This window comes from Delphinus delphis, chromosome 20 (assembly GCF_949987515.2).
Source record: "Delphinus delphis chromosome 20, mDelDel1.2, whole genome shotgun sequence".
NCBI classification, from domain to species: domain Eukaryota; kingdom Metazoa; phylum Chordata; class Mammalia; order Artiodactyla; family Delphinidae; genus Delphinus; species Delphinus delphis.
The window spans coordinates 13,666,924-13,686,299 of NC_082702.1; the positions used below are offsets into that span (position 1 = coordinate 13,666,924).

Here is a 19,376-nt window from a genome sequence, read left to right on the forward strand (position 1 = left end):
TTATCAAGGCAATGAAAACAAGCTTCAGTGAAATCCTTCTGATGTTATAGCAATGTCACGTTGCCCAGGATGGCTTCAACAGCCCTTGAAAGCTTTTTTCTCCCAAAGTTTTACTTCCACCTGATTTCCCTATAGCCACTTCACAATCACTATATCAGGCTGAATGTCCATTTTGCCTGGTTTCACATTACAGACGAAAAGTATACTCAAATATTCAAGATTTTATAAGCAAATGGACAGGCTTTCCCATCAACCCTGTTTTCTAATTCCTTTTTCTGTGTTCATTTAAATCAGACTGTATGCCTAAATGGTTAATACGGCTCCCCGGCTTTTGTCTGCTCTGAATGGCACTGAATACTCAAGACCTGCAAGGCATCTGAGATTTGAAAGATATTTCAAATATTTATTCGACTGGGCTGGTTAATGAATCCACAAATTTGGGCAGAGGACCAGATTGCAAATTTGGTGGGAGAGAGAAATCCCACCATAAGAACATTCTCATTTCCGAAAAGTCATAGACCCAGGGAATAAAATTCATTCTAAGCCCCAAAGACTGATGCCACCTTTGTTAAAGAAAGAAAACCCCAGTCACATGGCATAAAGGTATTTAATAAACCTTGAAGAAAAACTAGCTGTGGACATAAGAGCTTATGATAATACAAAACAATGGATCATGCTTTATCCTCTGTTGAAAAGAAAAAAGTGAAGATTAAAGACGTTTACCTTAAAGAACACTAGCCCAGTGGGGTGCGGGTTCTATGGAGGTTAGATTTATAATTACTCCCTTTCTTATCGTGAAGGTTAACTTCTGGGCAGTCTGTGGTTTCTTATCACCCACTAAGTGTTATAACCACAACCTTGAGACTGTACACGTTTGTCATAGGAAACTGCGTTGGGTACAGTGTTTACTGTTCAGAATTTCAACTATTCCTTTAACGTTGTAAGCTGTGTGCCACACGAGGTTGTATTTTCTCACTAATGATGTATTTAATTAACTTGCTGTGTCATCCTTAATCTGGTTATATTGCCAGAACCAGAACAAAAGTTGTGAAAACTCAAACTTGTTTAAGTTAGCCAAGAGTCTATAGGCCTTCCTCGTGGCCAAGTATTTTATAAGCAAAATGAATAGGTGGTTCTAATAGATGCGTTTAAAAATGCCCGGCAGTTTTTCCCTCTACAGACCCAGACTATGACCATCGACCACATTTACTGAACTTTGGAGGCTGCTGCGAAATGCCTGTGGAAAAGTGGCATGTGGCAAATGGCTCCTTTGTGAAAATTGATTTGGGGCCAAATCGGGTTTTGGCAGATTGCTTTTGGGGAATTGGACTGGCTAGAGGAGGTGAAAGTGAAGCAAAGCGGCTAGGCTCCAGACATGCAAGAGAGATTTAGGAAGGTGGGCAGGCAGCCCTAGACACTGGCTGGAAGTAAAGAATGAACGACAATGGGATTGAGGACAAGGCCTGGATGGGAGCATTGAGGCCATCACTGATAAGGGGAAGAGGAGACTGGAGATCAACTCAGGCAACCCTTCCAGACCGACCCCAAACCTTGGCCTTCTCTCTATGTCAGCCACCCCTCCTCCTCACCGTTATTGTGCCCCTCGCAGAGCAGTTGCAGGAATCGGAACAGGTCTTGGGTGAATTCATCATCTGCCATGACCTTCTCTCCTGGGTGGAAGAGGGGGGAAGGGGCCAGAGGGATCAGATGCGCCAGGACACAGCACGCATGCACGTGGCCCATGCACACTGCACACGCATGCAGAAAGCATGGGGTGCGCAGGGAGGACCAGCCACCCCTTTAAAGACAGCATGAGGGCCCCGGGCATCCACGACACCAGAGTCTAGGACATCAGCAGATGGAAACTGAGGTGCCCTGAGTCATGAAGCTGGGGCCTCAAGTATCTGTCTACAATATCACTGTCCCTTTGATGTCACCACCTGTGTGACAGCTGGGAGTGTCTGTCGACCTGGCAGAGGTTCGGGCTGCTGTTACCTCCCTCAGCCCCCCTCCAGGACAGTGTGGGGCGGTTAATGGATTACAGGGGGTCAGAGTCACTTTCACGCCAAGGCTCTGAGCAGGAGGGGATTGAGCAGGGGGATGGGAATCCAAAGCCAGCCAATTGGCTCAGATGCCTTGAAAGCAGCCAATCCAGGAGAAGCAGAGGGGGAGGCATGTAAACATGCGCCAATCAGAACGGGCCTCTGAAAGAAGCCAATCACTGTGGGCTGTAGGGCAGGGAAAGCTAGATAGCAAAGGTTCGGGCCAACCAGAGCAGGCGTAGAGGAGGCACGCACACCAATCAGAGTGGCTGCTTGGGGGCAACCAATCTGGTTGGTGGATGGGAGCCCCAGACTCGATCAACATGGGGTCGCGGGCGCAGAGAGCAGGGTAGGTGGGAGAGGGGTTCACCCCACCTCGGGACTGCGAATCTGGGTCTGGAAGTCCGAGAACATCCATCTGGAAAGGGATCTTTGCCATCTTCTCTAGCTTCTGTTTTACACATGGGGAAACTGAGGCTTACGGAAGGTAAGCGTCCCATGTGTTGTTAGTGGCTAATCTGGGATCCGAATCTTGGTCTCTGGACCCCTGATCTCGAGTCTTTCCTCGGGCATGGACCCTCCCTCCCCTGGATGACCCAGATCCTCAGCCCCCAGGTGGAGGGGATGGGTCGGGGTTAGAAGGAAGGGGTGGTAGTAGCATAGCGCGGGAAACGGACTAGGGGAATTACCGTTCTGGCGGTTGATGACTGGGGCAGCCGACAGGATGAGAGGAAGAAGCAGAAGAAAAGAGGGGAAAAGGAGGCAGAAGGGGACAGAGAGACGGACAGAAACACACACACAGTGACATGGTCAGGCATGAAGGCACAGACACAGAGAGAGGAACAACCCACAGAGAGGAAGAGCGACAAGGAGCAAGGAAGCAAAGAAGAGAACAAGAAGAGGGTAAAAGCAGAGAGGAAGAAAGAAGAGGGGAGAGAGACAGAGAGAGACGGGTAGGTACAGGTGAAGAGGCAGGAGGCGAGGATCAGGGCAGAAAGGTTAGGCACGTCACAACACGGCAAAGAGGAGACTCGATTAACTCGGATTAGGGACATTAATGAGAGAACAGCAACCAGGGCTGGAGACTTGGGGCAAGTGGAGGGTGGGGTCCATGTGGTGATGGGTGAGAGAACACAGAAGGACACCCAGGGGTGGGACCATGGCGAGGGAGACTCTGGAGGAATGGGGGGGAGGCAGGACTGGGGACCACTGCAGGGGGGAAACCTGGGCACGCTCTTGGGGAGGGAAGGTGTCTTGGTGGAAGGGAGCTCTGGGCAATTGGAGGGGGGTGGATCCTGAAAGAAGGGGATGCCCCAGGGAGAGGGAAGCCCAAGAAGGCCTCACCGGTTCCATCCTCGTTCACCATGCCCAGCCCCTCTGCCTTGTTCTGTCTCTCGAAGGCATTGAGATCCAGGACACTGAGGGAAAGAAAGGAAAGATGGTGAAGACGTGCTGAGGCCTCTGCCCTCCTCTTTTCCAGAGCCTGGTAGCTTCCCCACGGTGGAGGGTGGTGAGCCGTCGTAAACCATGAGTGAGCTGAAATCAAGAGGAAGCAGAGGGCTTCCCTGGTGGCACAGTGGTTGAGGATCTGCCTGCTAATGCAGGGGACACGGGTTTGAGCCCTGGTCTGGGAGGATCCCACATGCCGAGAAACAACTAGGCCCGTGAGCCACAACTGCTGAGCCTGCGCGTCTGGAGCCCGTGCTCCACAACAAGAGAGGCCGCGATAGTGAGAGGCCCACGCACCGCGATGATGAGTGGCCCCCGCTTGCCGCAACTAGAGAGAGCCCTCGCACAGAAACGAAGACCCAACACAGCCATAAATAAATTAATTAATTAATAAACTCCTACCCCCAACATCTTAAACAAAAAAAAAAAAAGAGGAAGCAGAAACCAAGAGCTGATAGAAGCTATGCAGTGGCAGCTGTGAGGTCAGGTGGGGCAAGGATGAAATGTATAAAAGTTGAAATCAGAAGGAAACAGAAACCATCAATTAGCAAAAGCTTCAGAGAGGCAGCGAAAGTCAGTCAACCGCAAGAGGAGAACAAAGGCAGACGGCAGTGCAGCCACACGAATAGGGGTCATCGGAAAGGGCCCCAAGGCCCTGCTGCCTGAGTGTCCCCTGAAGACTCAACAACCTTCCGGTTCCAGCTGTCTGGATCCTTAATACAACTCGTTCTTAAAGTCTGTGGCATTTTGCCTCCCTTATCATTCCTTGTGAATCCTTATAATAAACTCTCTATTATTTGAGCTGGTCTGAGTGTGTCTCTGTTCCTGGAACCAAGAGAACAGACCTGGAACCGGAGGTGGTACGAGGACTGGGGGCTCGGCTACACCAAGCAGCTTCCCTAAAGATGTGCACTAGAGCCCACCTGCAGGTTTGCATCAGCGCCTGGATACTCTGGAAGAAGCCAACTTCCTTCTTGTCCTTCAGGTAATCCAGCATTTTCTGCAGAGGGGGTGGGAGTGGAGGGGGAACTGGGGGTCGCACAGGAACCTCCCACCCCTCCCAGCTCCCCTCCCAAGTGCCTTCGCCCATTACCTGCTGCACATCGGCATTGCCTCCATTCAGGATGGAGATGCCCAGCTTCAGGGTGGAGGACACCATGGCGCCCGTCTCTCCTGCAGGGGATGGGTTGGGGGGCGGGGCAGGCAACGGATGGTCCACTCAGTTTGGGAGCAGTGTTCTTCACTCACCAGAAAACAGCCATCCCGGGGGATGTCAGAGAATGGGGCAGAGGAGAGTGCAAGGGCGTGCATGCAGGGGTGATCAGGACTGAAGGAATTGGTGAGAAATTGCAAGGCAAGTGCGTGAGTGCAGTCCACATGCGTGAGGGGTGGGAGAGTGTGCCCGCTGGGCGCACAGGGGACGAGTGGGCTGGGGACGGGGGGGTTCACTCAGGAGGAGCCGAATGCACGCGCAGGGCACCTTTGCAGGCACTGATCATCTGAAGCACCATCTCCGCGGTGCCCCGGTTGTGCAGCCGCGCCTGCTGGTACAGGAGCCTCTGCTTCTCCATCTCTTTCTCCTGCAGCAGAGCCCGGCCCACGGAGCTGGGTGAGTCCAGGCTCACCAGCCCAGCCTTTCCCCCTCACAGCCTTGCCCTCACCGCTGCCTTCCTGCTCCAGCCACATCCCCTGGCTCATCCCTTCAACTGTAAGCTCCTTCTATCCCCTGGGACTTAAGTCTGCGATTTGCCTCCTGCACCTACACAGGGCTGGGCATGGAGCAATCGTAACCTGGCCCCATGCACCTCCAAGGGGTCAATAGATAGAATCCCAGGGGGTCTGTGAACATGGATGGGGAAAAAAGTTATACTTTTATATTTCCCATCCTCCCTCTGAAATGTAGCATTTCCTTCCATCATGGATGAGGCCATAAATCACAACAACATTAGCAGAATCCGTGGTTGTGTCATCCGTACACATCACAGACGTCTCCGTATCACATCACTTTTGAAGACATCTCGAAACATCACCTTTTTAGTTTTGGCCGCACTGCGCAGTTTGCGGGATTGAACCCGGGCCCCCGGCATTGAAAGCACCGAGTCCTAACCACTGGACCACCAGGGAATTCCCTCGAAATATCACTTACGTTCATCACTACTTATCAATTACAGTAGCTCCTGGATCCACTGTTAGTTCTTGTTATTTGGTAGATTAATAGAGAAGTACGACTATTACTGTGTCACAAAGTTTTAAAGCCATATTTTGACAACTATTTCAATGTGCTTGTTTCCTCTGCTCTGGATTCGTTTTATACATTTAAGTACAGGATTCTGAGAAAGGGTTCATCCGATGCCAAAGGGGACCCTGACACAAAAAAGGTTGAGAAACTTGGGGAAATGCTTGCCGATCACCTTAATGAGTGAAAGGACGGGTTAACTGCATTTACGAGCTCTCTCTCCCTGCCTGGCCTTTGCGTATGCTGTGCCCCTACCTGGAACACCTTTCCCTTTTTCTTCAACAAGCACATTCCTTTTATCCTTCTGCTCAGACATCCCTTCCTCTGAGAAACCCTCCCTGAAACCCTTCTCCCCGGGCTGGATCAGGCGTCTTGCCTGGGCCCGCATGACCCCCCTGAGCTTCTCTGGCTTCCCCCCGCCCTGACCCCTCTGCCCGTGCCTCCCCATTCCCGCCCTGACCATTTTGCTGGAGCTCCCCTCATCACCACAGTGGATACTCTGTGCTGTTACGGCCTGCTTGGTGTAGCTGTCTATGTGCCCAACATCACCCAGCCTAGGGCCGGGCCCAGAGCATTGCTGACTGAATGGGGGATAATGAAGTCAGGATCCCCCATCCCTTTCTTCAGGGACTGCTTGATCCCACCTACCTCAAAGGAAAGCTCAATCTCCTCTTCTTCAGCTTCGCCATTCTCCCCTCCCTCCTCCAGGTGGCAGCTCTGGGGATAGGGCATCAGTTAGAGATGATGGTGAACAGAAGAGATACCCCAGGCCAGTTCCAGCCCTTTCAGTGGACAGGCATTGCAGCTGAGGGGGAAGGGAACCTGCCCTAAATGGGGGCAGGGCCTCACCTTTGCCATGATATCGGCATACGCTATATACAAGTAATCTTCTTCCAGTTTGCTGAGGAGGTAAGTGGGGAGACAGTCAGGACCCAGGAGAGAGGAACCCCATCTTATAACAGCTTCCAGTTTTCCTTTGGAGAGCCACCCCTCCCCATGCTCAGGCTGTGTGGTTTGGATGGGGTAGGGACTCTCCATTGCCAGACTGGGCATGTGATCAAGGCTGAGCCAATCAGTACTTTTTATCTGCTTGGCTACAATAACAGGTAAGAGATGGTCATGTGATCCACTCTGGTCCACTGGAATTCATTCTGGGAGTTTTGCTGAAGCTACTGATAGAGCTGCTCCCTTTCCACTGGGGTTGCTGTGATGGTGTGATGGAAGCCTGGAGCTTCCAGGGCCATCTTGCCACCTGACAACTGGTTGGCTCACCTGACAACTATGACCAACCACCTCCTTAGGTCTCCTCTATAATAATAATACTAATAACAGCAGAGGTAATGGCCAACACCCACTGAGTTTACTCTAGGGTGGTTTCTGTTCTAAGCGCTTGGTATATAATAACAAATTAATTCTCACAGTAATTCAATTAGGTAGATATATAGTTAACCCTTGAACAATGTAGTTTTGAACTGCACAGGTCCACTTACATGTGCATTTTAAGAAGAAATACTGCTACAGTACTATACAGTCCATGGCTGCAGAACCGCAGATATGGAGGGCCAGCTATAGAGTTATACCTGGACCTTTGACCACATGGAGGGTCAGTATCCCTAACCCCTGCATTGTTCAAGGGTCAGTTGGATTACTAGCCCCATTTTACAGACGAGGGAAACTGAGGCACAAAGATCCTTCTTCGCCAGGGTCATAGAGCTTGTACTGGTCATAGAGCTTGTACTGGGATTCAAACCATGGAGCTTGTACTGGGATTCAAACCTTGTACTGGGATTCAAACCTGGATAGTCTAACTCCAGGGTCATTGCCGTCCCAGAGCATAGAAAACAGAATACTCAGTTTCCCAGTCTCCCTTGCAACTGATGGTGGCCTGATGTCAGAATTCTGGCCAATGAAACATGTACAGAAGCCCACCAGGGAGAACCTTCCTAGGACAAAAAGGTTTTGGTCTTGCTTAAGGGAAAGCCTTTCCCCTTCTTTCTGCCTGACATGTGGTCATGATGCCTGGATGTCAGCATCCATCTTGTAACCACCAGGCAACAGCTCAGAATGGCAGGGCAGAAATCCTGAACGAGTCTGGGTCCCTGTCAGTGTCATTGTGCCACTGCCCAGCCCTGGACTCTCCACCTACTGACTTGATATTACATAAGAAAAACAAATCTCTGTGCCTCTATTTCCTCATCCACAAAAAAAAAAAACGTTGATAATAATATCTATCTCATAGTGTGACGATTAAGGGAGAGGATCTATACGTCAAGTGTTTAGCATGATGCTTGACACATAAAAAAACATTTAATAAACACTGCTATTTATTCCCATGACTGCCACTAGCCCACACGAAGCTTCTGTGTGAAATACACAAAGGCCCCCCTTCCTCACTGCCATCTGTTGGAAATTTGTCATAATATTCTGATTTTCTCCCTATAATATACTGTAGTACATTGATTTTGTTGGAGCAAGACATTTTCTTCTAGAAAAAGCCTAAATCTATATTGCCTGTGATGTGAACACTTCAGAGGAGATGCCCTTGTGAAGCGCTCAGTCTGCACAGTGGTACGTGGGAGCTCTGCCTGTCCTAGTAAAATGATATTACAAGATCCGCTATGGGGCTCCCACACAGAGGGTCTCTCTTGAGTGACAGGGAGGTTGCGGGAGTGGGCAGAGGTCGCGGCTTTCTCTCTGGGACCTAGGAAGGGGCCTCACCTCTTCTCAGTCAGGGCGGTACGGCTGAAGTGCAGGACGAGCTGGTGCAGGGGGTCTGGCTTCTTATCCTCCACCTCTTCCTCCTCCTCTTCCTGCTCACCAGCTTTCTGGAGGGAGGTGTGGGGCTCGGGGGAGGGGCTTCTAGGGTCCCCACCTGTCTCCCCCCTAGCCCTGCTGGGCTGTTTTTGTTTGTTTTTTTGCGGTATGCGGGCCTCTCACTGCTGTGGCCTCTCCTGTTGCGGAGCACAGGCTCCGGAAGCGCAGGCTCAGCGGCCATGGCTCACGGGCCCAGCCGCTCCGCGGCATGTGGGATCTTCCCGGACCGGGGCATGAACCCGTGTCCCTTGCATCGGCAGGCGGACTCCCAACCACTGCGCCACCAGGGAAGCCCTGGGCTGTTTTTTTTTTCTCTCCCCCCACATCCTTCACCCGGCCCTGGTCCCCATACCCCCCAGTGCGAAGGGCGACCCACCCCTGGAGGTGTACAATAGACGGCTGGGCCCCAGTCCTATCCCACTGTGCCCCGACACTCCCAGGCAGGCCCCAGCTCACTGAAAGGTCATCTATCATGCGGCCCTCGAAACTGTGGTCTTCGGTCAGGATCCACGCCGCCTTGTAGCTCTCCACAAACATGTTACAGGCCCGTTGCCTTTGGGGGAAAGATGTGCGGTGTCGCTGAGACCTCCCCGTCCACGCCTTTCTGTACTCCCACATATCTCCTCCCCTAACCACTCCCCAAAACCCCACTGGGGTTGACACTCCATCCTCTTGCCTCTTCAGCCACTCTTTCTCCAAGGCCCCTAGAGGTTCCCTCCTCCATGGGTGGGGGGGGTATGTCTTACGTGGGCAGGTTGTACAGGGGGGTCATGCGGAAACAGGCGACGACCGCCCTCCGGCGCTGCTTGGACAAGAGCTTGTGCCACACGGCCTTCTTGGACTTATAAGGGTGCTCGATCTGGAGGCGGGATTATCTGTCACGTCTCCAGACTCTGCCCCTGGTCTGATTCTCACTTCCAGACCCGAGTGAAACTGCCCATCAGTGCCCACGTCCAAATTCAGGCCCAACTCACAGGGCCGAAGAAACACCCTGGCTCCACCCGCAGAGTCAAGGTTCTGACCTGTACTACTCTGCTATCAGACTGGAATTTCCCTCCTACGCCCCGCCCGCAGACCCGGGGCCACTACCCAGACCCCGCCCCCATCTCAAGACCCGCCCAAGGCACTGCCCGCAGAGTCAAGGCGTCTTCACCGGGCCTGACTCGTAGACCCAAAGTTCTGCCCCTGTCGCCTTTCCCAGGCCCAAGATTTAGCGCCAGGTCCTACCCCCCAGATCAAAGTTTCCATCCTAAGTCTCGCTTTAAACTCAACTGTCACCACACCCAACAGATTAAAGGCCCGCCCCTTGCCGCGCTCAGAGTCCCAAGGTTCACCCGCAGGCCCCGCCCACAGGCTCAAGGACCGCCCCAGGCCCCGCCCAGAGACGCAAGCTTCGGCAACTCAGTAGTAAGACACCTGCTCCAGATGATAGAGCACTGCAGACACTTCCTGGACTCTGCGCACGATTTTCTCCGGGTCGTCAGCGTCCTCCTCGCGGCCCGGGAGGCCCCGGTACAAGGCCATCTGCCAGCGTAGAGAAGGGGAGCCTTCGACCTGAGAGGAGGAAGGACGGTCCGTATGAGACCCCTCCCCTGCCCGCTCCCTCCTCTCTCAGCCGGGCTTCTCGAAGCGCCCCTCTGCTCAGAGTGGGCTTCTCCGGCCGCTCCACCCCCCATTCAATGCTGTGATGATTCACTGGGGTGCTGAATACAAGGTTCCTCTTTCGATGCCTGATACATAGTAAGTGCTCAAACGTCGGCTGTTACTCTTGCTGTTAACCTGACATGCCCGTTTCGGTTGCACGAGGAGGAGGAGGCGTACCTTTCCCTGAAGGTGAAGGTTGTTTTGCAGAAATTCCCGGACCTCCTCATCTGTGTCTTTCTGGGGAGACATGACAGGCTGGGTCACTCTGGAGGGCCAAGCGTCCTCCTTGACCTACAACCCTTTCCCTTCCAGCCCCATCACCCCAGCAACTGGTGAGAGGCTTGTGTGGGGAAGATCTGAGAGAAACTGAAAGGATCCACAGGTCAGGAGTGGTCAGAGAGGAGTCCTAGAGGGCATCAGAGGCCACAGAGGAACCTTGAAGAGACAGGATTAGAGGGGCCTCGTTGGGGGTGTGAGAGGAGGTAGGGGGTGACATGAGGCTATCCCCAAAGGTCAGAAGAGGGTCAGAGTGGGGCTGGGAGTAAATGGGAGATGGGCAGGGAGTTTCTGAAGATTAGAGGTGGGCGAGGGGGATTAGAAGGAGACGATAAGGTCAGCAGAGGTCATAGGGGGTCAGGCAGATCACCCAAGTCACTGGTGGGGTTTACACGGAGGCTAAGGGAGGGATCAGTAGGGTGGGGTTTCCTTAGGGTCCCAGGAGAGGGGGCCCTCATGACGAAGTAAGTGGGCAGAGGGGCCCAGGAGGGCTCGTAGGGATCTCAGCAGTACTCAACAGGTCCTAGGAGGAGAAAGGGGGTGCTTGTGATATCAGGGGAGAGTCAGTGGTCTTCAGGGCCCTCGGGTTAGATTGTCAGGGTGCTTAGCAGGGTCCTGGGGTTCTAGGGGTCTTGGGGCAGAGTCCTGGGAGGGCTTCTTGGGTCCCTGAGGCCACAAAGGATCAGGGAGGGGGGTTGTTATCCCATACAATGGATAAGAGGGGTCCCGGGAGGCCTCTTTGGAACCCCAGAGGGCTTAGAAGGATTCAGGGGCAGGGTCAATTGAGACCTCAAAGGTTTCAGTGTGTCCTGGGGAAGAAGCCATTAGGATCCTGGGGGCTACTTAGGGTCACAGGGTGCTCACTGGGCCCGAGAGTCTTTGGGGGCTCAGGTGGGTGTCAACAGAGTCCCGGGGGAGGGGTCAGCAGGGTCCTGAGGAAAGATGTGGTGAGCTGGAGAGGTCAGTGGGATCCCAGAGGTTCGGGGGGGGGGTGGCCAGTGGGGTCACGAGGGGCTCAGTGGGTCCTGAGGAAAGATGTGGTGAGCTGGAGAGGTCAGTGGGAACCCAGAGGTTCGGGGGGGGGGGCAATGGGGTCACGAGGGGATCAGTGGGTCCCGAGGGACTTGGGGAGGTCCTGGTAGAGGGCTTGGAGGAGTTTCGGGGGGCTCATGGGGTCTCAGCTGGGGTCCCCAGGTTCCTAGCAGGTCTGGCATGGCAGGGGTGTGGTGCTCTCAGTGGCCTTTCCAGTTTCCAGTGGGGTCCCAGTTAGGGTCCTTTGGTCCCAGAGTTCTGACAGCATCCCAAGTATCCTGTGGGGAGGCTCAGGGCATCCTAGGAGGCCCAGTGGATCCTCAGGCTCCTGGAGAAGGATGCAGTAGGGTCCTAAGGGAGGGCCTTAGTGGGATCCTGGGGGTTCAGTAGGGTCCCAGGGGCTCAGTGGGGGTGCTGAGTGGGATCCTGGTAGGTTCTCAGAAAGGGGCTGAGCAGGCACCAGGGCATAGCGGGTCTTGGCCAGTGTAATGAGCTCCTGGTCCGTGGGTGCACACATGTTCAGGCCGATGGGCAGCATCTTCTTGAGCGTGGCCACAATCAGCGACGTCTGCACGGAGTACCGGTCCCCCCGGCGCTTCTTCTTGGTGCGTTCCTGGTCTGAGCCACCTGACTGTGGGGACACGGGGGCTCAGCGCCAGCCTGAGTCTCAGCCTGGCCCCTGCTCCAGCCCCAACCAGCTACCATTGTCCACACTCCAGCCCCCGCCTGAATACTAGGCAGCCCCCACCCATGCCAGTTTCCACCCCAGACCTTGCTAATCTTTCACTTCAGACCCCCAGCCCTGACCCTAGACCCTCCCAGATCCAAGCCTCTATCCCAAATTCCAACTTCTATCCCAAATCCTTCCAGATTTCCCTCCATTCCAGGCCTTCTCAACTTCTGGCAGTCTTCTCTCAGAATCCCCCCAGAACTTTCAGTAGGACACCCCTCCTGCCCCTACATAACACTTACAACCCCCACTTCAGAGCCCAAGACAGAGTTCACAAGAGTGAAGTGAAGATGTAGAACCGTAAAGAGTCCCAAGAGACGAGAGAAGTTGGAAGAAAAAGTGAGAGAGAGAGAGAGACACTGAGAGACTGAGACAGACAAGGAGACAGAAGATGCAAGAAAGATCCAGAAAGATCTGGAAGCAGAAGCACAGAGCACAGAGTCCCACAGCCATGTTCTGGAGCCTTGGGTGCAGACCCATGGCCTGGGCCACCCCAGTCATGCCAATGAGAAGCCCCGGTGACAAGCTTCGGCCGGAGCCACATCCATGCCAGCTTGTGACGTGGAGCGTGACCCATGTGCCGGCACATGCAGTGTCTCGCTGGGTCCTCACAGAGCCCTGGGGCTGGGGGGCCACTGCCTGGATGCCCTCCAAGGCTCACAAGGTTAATACACTTGTCCAAGGTCACACGGCTAACTGCCAAGAGTCAGGATTCTAACCCAGGTCCATCTGATTCCAGAGCCCAGGCCTTAAACCCAACCGTGCACGTGCCTTTCCCACCCCCATTCCCATTCCCTGGGACCTCAGCCCAAAATGCTTTGAAGCTTTGGGGAAAGCTGAGAGGGGAGTTGGTTTTTTTTTTTTAAACAAAAGTTAAAAAAAATTCAACAGCCAAAAGTTGAGGGCCGGGAAGGGAATGGTTGGTGGGAGGTGGGGTGGAGGAAGAGAAAGAGGATGGGGGCTGGGGAACAGGGGCAGGGGCTTTCTGGAGGCAGAGCAGAGGCTGGGGTTGGGAGCGCAGTAGAGGGTATTAGCCAAGAGCCATGCGGAAGGTCCCAGACGTGGGGCTGACCTGTACATCTCCCACCTGCTTCATCAGGTTGCAGACAGAGACAAGAAGTGTTACCCCAGTCCCTCCGAGAACCCCAGGCCCCCTCCAAGTCAGCCCTAAGCGCAGCTCCTCTGCCCCACCCTGATGCAAATCCCCCAGCTGGGCATTTCCAGACCTCACTCAGGGTGGTGGGTTTGTTCTCTAGACCCTGTCCTTTAGGGGGCAGTTCTGGGAAGGATAAGAGGAGAGGAAAGGGGGAGGTGTGGGATAATGGGATAGAAGGAAAGAAGTGGGTGAAAGGAGAGGAGGAAATTGGGATGGCGGAGGGACATGGGGAGGAAGATGGGGAGGAGGGTGACGGGGAGGAGAAAGCATGTAGGGAGGAGGGAGGAGATGGGAAAGAGGAGGGAAATGGGGGGAAGGAAAAGGACGGGAGGGAGGAGGTGGGGATGAGAGAAGGGGGAGGTGGGGAGGAAGGAGGAGGGAGATGGGGCTGCTATGAGGGCTGCAGGGAATGTGACTAGGACAGGGCAGGCCGGGGTGAGGAGGGCTCAGGTAGGAAGCCCAGGAAGCTGTTCCCTCCCTCCCTGCGAAGTTCTCTTCCCAGAGCAAAGCACCCACCTTGGCCATTTTGCTCTTGCTGTCTGCAGTCAGAAATGACATGTTGTTGATCTCATTCTGGACCACAAAGTTCTGCTCTTCGCGCTTAAAGTTCTGGGGGTGCGGGGAGGCAGTGTTGGGGATCAGACAGGGTGGGGGAGGGCATCTTTGGGCAGCAGCTTCTCGGCTTATAGAGAGGAGGGGCAGGGTGGGTGGGGACTCACGTGGGACTTGGACCAGTAGATGAAGATCTCGCCCACCATCCTGAACAGCTCCTCCGCATTGGGATTGGGCTCGGTCAGCCAGTGTGCCCTGGGCAGGCAGGGGAAGGGGCTGGTGAGGGAAGAGGGCAGGGACCCCCACAGAAGGGGCCCACATGGAGAGACCTCAGGGGAGGGGATCGGAGACTCCAATGGGAGGGATAGAGCTTTCTAGGGTAATCCGGCCATTCAGATGATTTAAAAATTATCAATGACCTTTCCTTAAAAATTGTTTCTTCTTTCTCTAACCTTCTTATTGAAGTATTACGTACAAAGTTTCAACTTGATGAATTATCACCAAGTGAACACACTTGTGTAACTGCCACCCAAATCAAGAAATAGAACATTTCCAGTCCCCGGTCTGAAAGATGCCCTTATCCAGACTTCTAGACCATGAATTTCTTTTTTAACATTTAAAGAAAATTTTGTTTCTAAGATTAAAAAAAATTTTTTTTTAAGATTTAAAAAGAATTTTATTTATTTATTTTTGGCTGCATTGGGTCTTCGCTGCTGCACGTGTGCTTTCTCTAGTTGCGGTGAGCGGGAGCTACTCTAGTTGCGGTGCGCAGGCTTCTCATTGCCGTGGTTTCTCTTGTTGCAGAGCACGGGCTCTAGGCGCGCGGGCTCAGTAGCTGTGGCTCGCGGGCTCTAGAGTGCAGGCTCCATAGTTGTGGCACATGCGCTTAGTTGCTCCGCGGCATGTGGGATCTTCCCAGACCAGGGCTCGAACCCATGTCCACCGCATTGGCAGGCGGATTCTTAGCCACTGGCGACCAGGGAAGCCCCTAAGGATTTTTTTGATGTGGACCATTTTTAAAGTCTTTATTGAATTTGTTACAATATCACTTCTGTTTTATGTTTTGGTTTTTTTGGCTGCGAGTCATGTGGGATTAGCTCCCTGACCGGGGATCGAACCTGCACCCCCTGCATTGGAAGGCGAAGTCTTAAGCACTGGAACACCGGGGAAGTCCCCTAGCCGATGAATTAGTTTGGTCTGTTCTTGAATGTTACACCAATAGATGATACAATATGTACTCCATTTAAAATTTTCTGGTTTCTTTCATTCAACCTGATGTTTGAGAGATTCATCCATGTTGCTGGGTGTTGCAACATTGCTGTGTAATATTCCACTGTGTGAGTATACCTCACTTTACTTGCCCAAACTTTTTGACCCAACACTCCTACTCCTAGGAATCTACCCTATAGCGATACCCACTCATGAGCACAAAGATGGGTGTACAAGGATGTATACAGCATGCATACCACTGCTTTCTGCTTCAGCTCCCATGACAGACATAGCTAATCAATCCAAGCACCCTTTCTCACAAAGCCCTGATGCAACCTTAAAATCTTTTTCAACCCAGAGGGAACTTGGAGTTGAATCTTGTTCACTATCCCTGGATTTGGCTGCACCTAAGACTCAATAATTCTTTAAACGTTGCTTCTGATTTTAGGGAGATGTTAGCAATTGGTTGATACCTGCGCTTGCCCTTTTATAAAGACTTATGTTTCTGGGGGAAATTAGTCTGGCTGGATCTGGACTATCTTCCTTTCTTCTCTCAGTGATGGAGGAGGGCCTGACCATTGGACTTCACTGCACAAATCAGGCATCCTGTCTACCCAAGCCTGAAGACACAGTGCTGGGGGAGAGAAGTACGGCTCCTTATGGCCGATAGTGCAGCCCCCACAGGGCCTCAGATTCAGGAGGTTTAAAGGAGCAGAAGGGGAGAAAACACAGGCTGGCTTTTGTTGGTCCATAAGCAACAGGGGCTGGGGGTCAGAAGGTTGGGTAGGACTGAGTGAGAATTGCAACAAGTTTATAGCAAGTCAGAGGCGAGAGGTCAGATGGGGGTCCAAGGAAGCCAGGGGTCAGGCTGGGGTGTGTGGGGGGACGGCTGGGGACATGCTGACCTGTTGTTGTCCACGTAGCGGATGAGCAGCGGGTAGAGGGCGTACAGGTCCCGGCAGAGTACAGAGAACTCATCCCGCACCAGGAGCTCGCCCTCCTCGGCTTCCGCCTTGGCCTCTAGGCGCAGCTGCTCCTCCTCGGACACCACCTTCCCTGCCCGCTTGCGCAGCCGCCCGATGGTGGGGATGAAGTGTGAGTGCAGGAGCTCAGGGCGGGCCCGGCTCACGATGGGCTGGGCAAACACTGCAGAACCAGAGGGGGCGCAGGTGCTGCTGGCCGGCCACTGACTCCAGCACCTGACCTAAGACCTCTGATCCCACCCCTGACCTCTGTTCCCATCCCACGACTTCCGACCTGTACCTCTGACCCAGCAGCTGTCATCAACCCCAGCCTGACCCTGGCTTCTGACCCCAGCCTCTACCTCTGATCCCACTCCTGACCTCGGGCTGTGACCTCTGACATAGCCCCTGATCCTGGATCCCAACCCTAACCCTTGACCTGAAACTGTGACCCCTCAGCCCGACACAAGTCCTTGACTTCTGACTCCAACAACTGAATCCTAACCTGATATCTTACCCTAGCCTATGACATCTCACCCCAGTCTTTAACCTCTGACCTGGTCTATACCCCGACACACCTCACCACATGATTTCTGACTATGACCCTGGTTTCTTACCACAGCCTCTGACCTCTGACCCTGCCCTCTGACCTCAGCCCTGATCTCTAGCTTGGCCCTGATCCAAAACTTAACTCCTGACAAGGAACTTACAAGTCATGATTTTTTTTTTTTTTTTTGGCCACACTGTGTGGCTTGTGGGATCCTAGTTCCCCGACTAGGGATTGAACCCAGGCCCCTGCAGTGAAAGCCCAGAGTCCCAACCACTGGACCGCCAGAGAATTCCCCTGACATGGAACTTCTGAACCAGGAGCCCCAATCTTTTAAAGATTCATTTCTTGATCTCTGACCCAGAACCCTAACTGTCCATATCGGGGACCCTGATATTTGACCTGGTCCTCTGACCCTTTGTATAAGGAACTCAGCCTTCTGACCCAGTTTCTAACCCATGACCTAACCCTCTTCAAGGCTCCAGAAATTCAGACTCCAGCCTGGAGGACTCCCAGGACCCATGCTTCCACCTCAGCCTGAGATTCTGACCCCTTAGGATGACCTCTGGCCTTGTGACCCCGAGAAAACTGAGCTCTGACTCCTCCCCACTCCCAGAAAACCATGGACCCCGGGATCTCCCTCTGAGGCCATCAGGCCCAGGGACCGGAGCCCCAGGCCCGCCAGACCCACCAGCCAGCCGCTTCATCCACGAGGCCTCGTCAATGCCCAGGTTGTTGACGATGATCCGCAGGATGTTCCCCAGCAGGGAGTTGAGATGGTCGGAAGTGATGGCTGTGCAGGGGGGAGGGGCCCCTGCAGGCAGGGCAGGCGGGGGTGCCTCGGGTCCGCGCTCCCACCAGCGGGGCAGGTAGCTGCACAGCATGGGCAGCGTGATCTCGATGACGTGCGGCATCTCTGTGTAGCGGGCCCCCGACTCAGCCAGCCCCCCGATGTCTGCCATGAGCCGCTCCAGCACCGGGATGTCAGGACACATCTCCTCCACGCTATTGGGGAGCCCCAAGACTGGGGTGCGGGGAGGGGGTCAGGGCATGCCAACCCATCATGCCCAGACCTCAGTGTCCACACCATAGCCCAGAGCACCCACAAACTCTGGGGTTCCCCAATCTGGAGCGCCCCCAACCTGAGGAATCCTCAGCCCCTCAGAGCCCCGACTGGGCCACACCACCCACAGTGGGTCTCCCTGGAACCTGTGCAGGTGGAATATAACCGTGGACAGCTGCCCCAGCCCCGCCCGACTTACTGGCCCGCTCCCGGGGAGACTTCGTGGTGTACACTGAGCAGGCATTATACTCGTTCAGCTGCGGTTCCAGGAACGCCACCGGCATGGCCGCTGCCAGGCAGGCGAGGCACTCGCCCAGGGCTGGCCGAAGCCTGGAAGACGAGGCTGTGCTCAGCTCCCACGCCCCCGCTGCCCTGTCCTGGATCCCAGTCCCTTCCTCACAGAAGTGCCTCTCCCCAGGACACTTTGGGGCAGAGATGCCACTCACTGGTGGTCACCAATGCGGCCGGTTCCCTGGGTTTCCTGAGTGCCCTTTTGCTCTACCGGTGATTCTGGCACTGCCAGCGGCCCTCCCCAGTGCCCCCAGCATGCCTGGCTCCTGTGGGCCGCCAGGGTTTCTGCGTACCCCCTGCCAGCCCAGAATAACCTGGCATCCTGGCCGCCAAGCGCCTGTGCCCACCTGGCCCCCAACCAGTGGCCTCCACTTTCTTCACCGGCCTTCCTCCGAGCGCCCTCACGTGGTCATCTTTAGGAACTGCAGTGGCCACGATGCGGACGTCTTTTGAAGACTTTGACCATTTCCCGGCTTTTCATTCACCCCCATATTCTCCTGTGCCCTCCCCGCCCTGGGGCCCCAAAGTATCCACCCCAGCCCCAAACTATGGCTGTCTCTCCTTACTTTTCCACGTAAGGGTTCTTGGTGGTTCCCAGAGAGTAGATACTGCACAGCGTTCGGTAGCAAGAGACCTGGACATCATCCACTGAGGGAAAGAGGGAGGGTGAGGGTCCGTACCGGTTCTTCTCTAACCCCCTCCCTTGTCTCCAAATGACGGGTAAGAGCAGGGGCTGTAGAGCCAGCCTGCTATTTACAAGTTTTGTTACTTGAGCAAGTACCAACTCTCTCGCGGCCTTAGTTTCCCTCTCTGTAAAATGTAGATAATTATAGTATCTTCCTCATGGGGTTGTTGTGATGATTAAATGAGTTAATACTCAGAAAGCAATTGGAACAGGGCACACAGGAGGCACTCAGTGAAGGCTAGCTGTTCTTGGAGAGGAGTCACGGATCTCTTGATGATGTGATGGACATTCTCTCCAGCAAATGCAAACAGACATCCAATTGTGACTTCAATATTGGTTATCCACATACCCCCCACCCCAGAAGGCCAGGTTAAGAACCTCATCCACTTCCTAAATGTCATGGGGCAAAAAGAGGGCAGGGGGACTGTTCTAAATTGAAAAGAGACAACAGAGACATAAAAACCAAATGCAATGGGAGAAACTTCACTGAATTCTGAATTTTAAAAAAAATCAAAGACATTTTGAGGGTAATAGGGAAATTTAACTATAGTCAGGTTAGGTGTGAGACTGATATTGTGGGTATACGAGAGAACGTTCTGTAACATTCAGGTGTTGCAGGCTGAGTATTTAGGGATGAGGTGTCACTGTGTGTGTGCAACTCACATTCAAAAGTTCAACAAGGGCTTCC

General features: G+C 53.7%; 1 protein-coding gene across 2 annotated transcripts in view; it reads right to left on the bottom strand.

Annotated features, from left to right (window-relative positions):
- RYR1 (ryanodine receptor 1) overlaps positions 1-19,376 on the bottom strand; it is a 117,747-nt gene that overhangs the window by 37,236 nt on the left and 61,135 nt on the right. The window contains exons 64-84 of one of the 2 annotated variants that reach the window (XM_059999264.1): positions 18,570-18,651; positions 17,912-18,042; positions 17,341-17,673; positions 16,046-16,286; positions 14,099-14,186; positions 13,896-13,988; positions 13,296-13,310; positions 11,954-12,124; positions 10,363-10,422; positions 9,958-10,095; positions 9,288-9,400; positions 8,998-9,094; positions 8,446-8,552; positions 6,577-6,628; positions 6,376-6,444; positions 4,972-5,071; positions 4,585-4,664; positions 4,415-4,491; positions 3,387-3,460; positions 2,732-2,749; positions 1,590-1,670 (exon numbers count right to left, since the gene is read on the bottom strand). In XM_059999264.1, coding sequence (XP_059855247.1) covers positions 1,590-1,670; positions 2,732-2,749; positions 3,387-3,460; positions 4,415-4,491; positions 4,585-4,664; positions 4,972-5,071; positions 6,376-6,444; positions 6,577-6,628; positions 8,446-8,552; positions 8,998-9,094; positions 9,288-9,400; positions 9,958-10,095; positions 10,363-10,422; positions 11,954-12,124; positions 13,296-13,310; positions 13,896-13,988; positions 14,099-14,186; positions 16,046-16,286; positions 17,341-17,673; positions 17,912-18,042; positions 18,570-18,651 — 2,220 coding nt within the window. The remainder of the gene's footprint in view (positions 1-1,589; positions 1,671-2,731; positions 2,750-3,386; positions 3,461-4,414; positions 4,492-4,584; positions 4,665-4,971; positions 5,072-6,375; positions 6,445-6,576; positions 6,629-8,445; positions 8,553-8,997; positions 9,095-9,287; positions 9,401-9,957; positions 10,096-10,362; positions 10,423-11,953; positions 12,125-13,295; positions 13,311-13,895; positions 13,989-14,098; positions 14,187-16,045; positions 16,287-17,340; positions 17,674-17,911; positions 18,043-18,569; positions 18,652-19,376) is intronic. The other variant, XM_059999263.1, reaches the window with a different exon arrangement.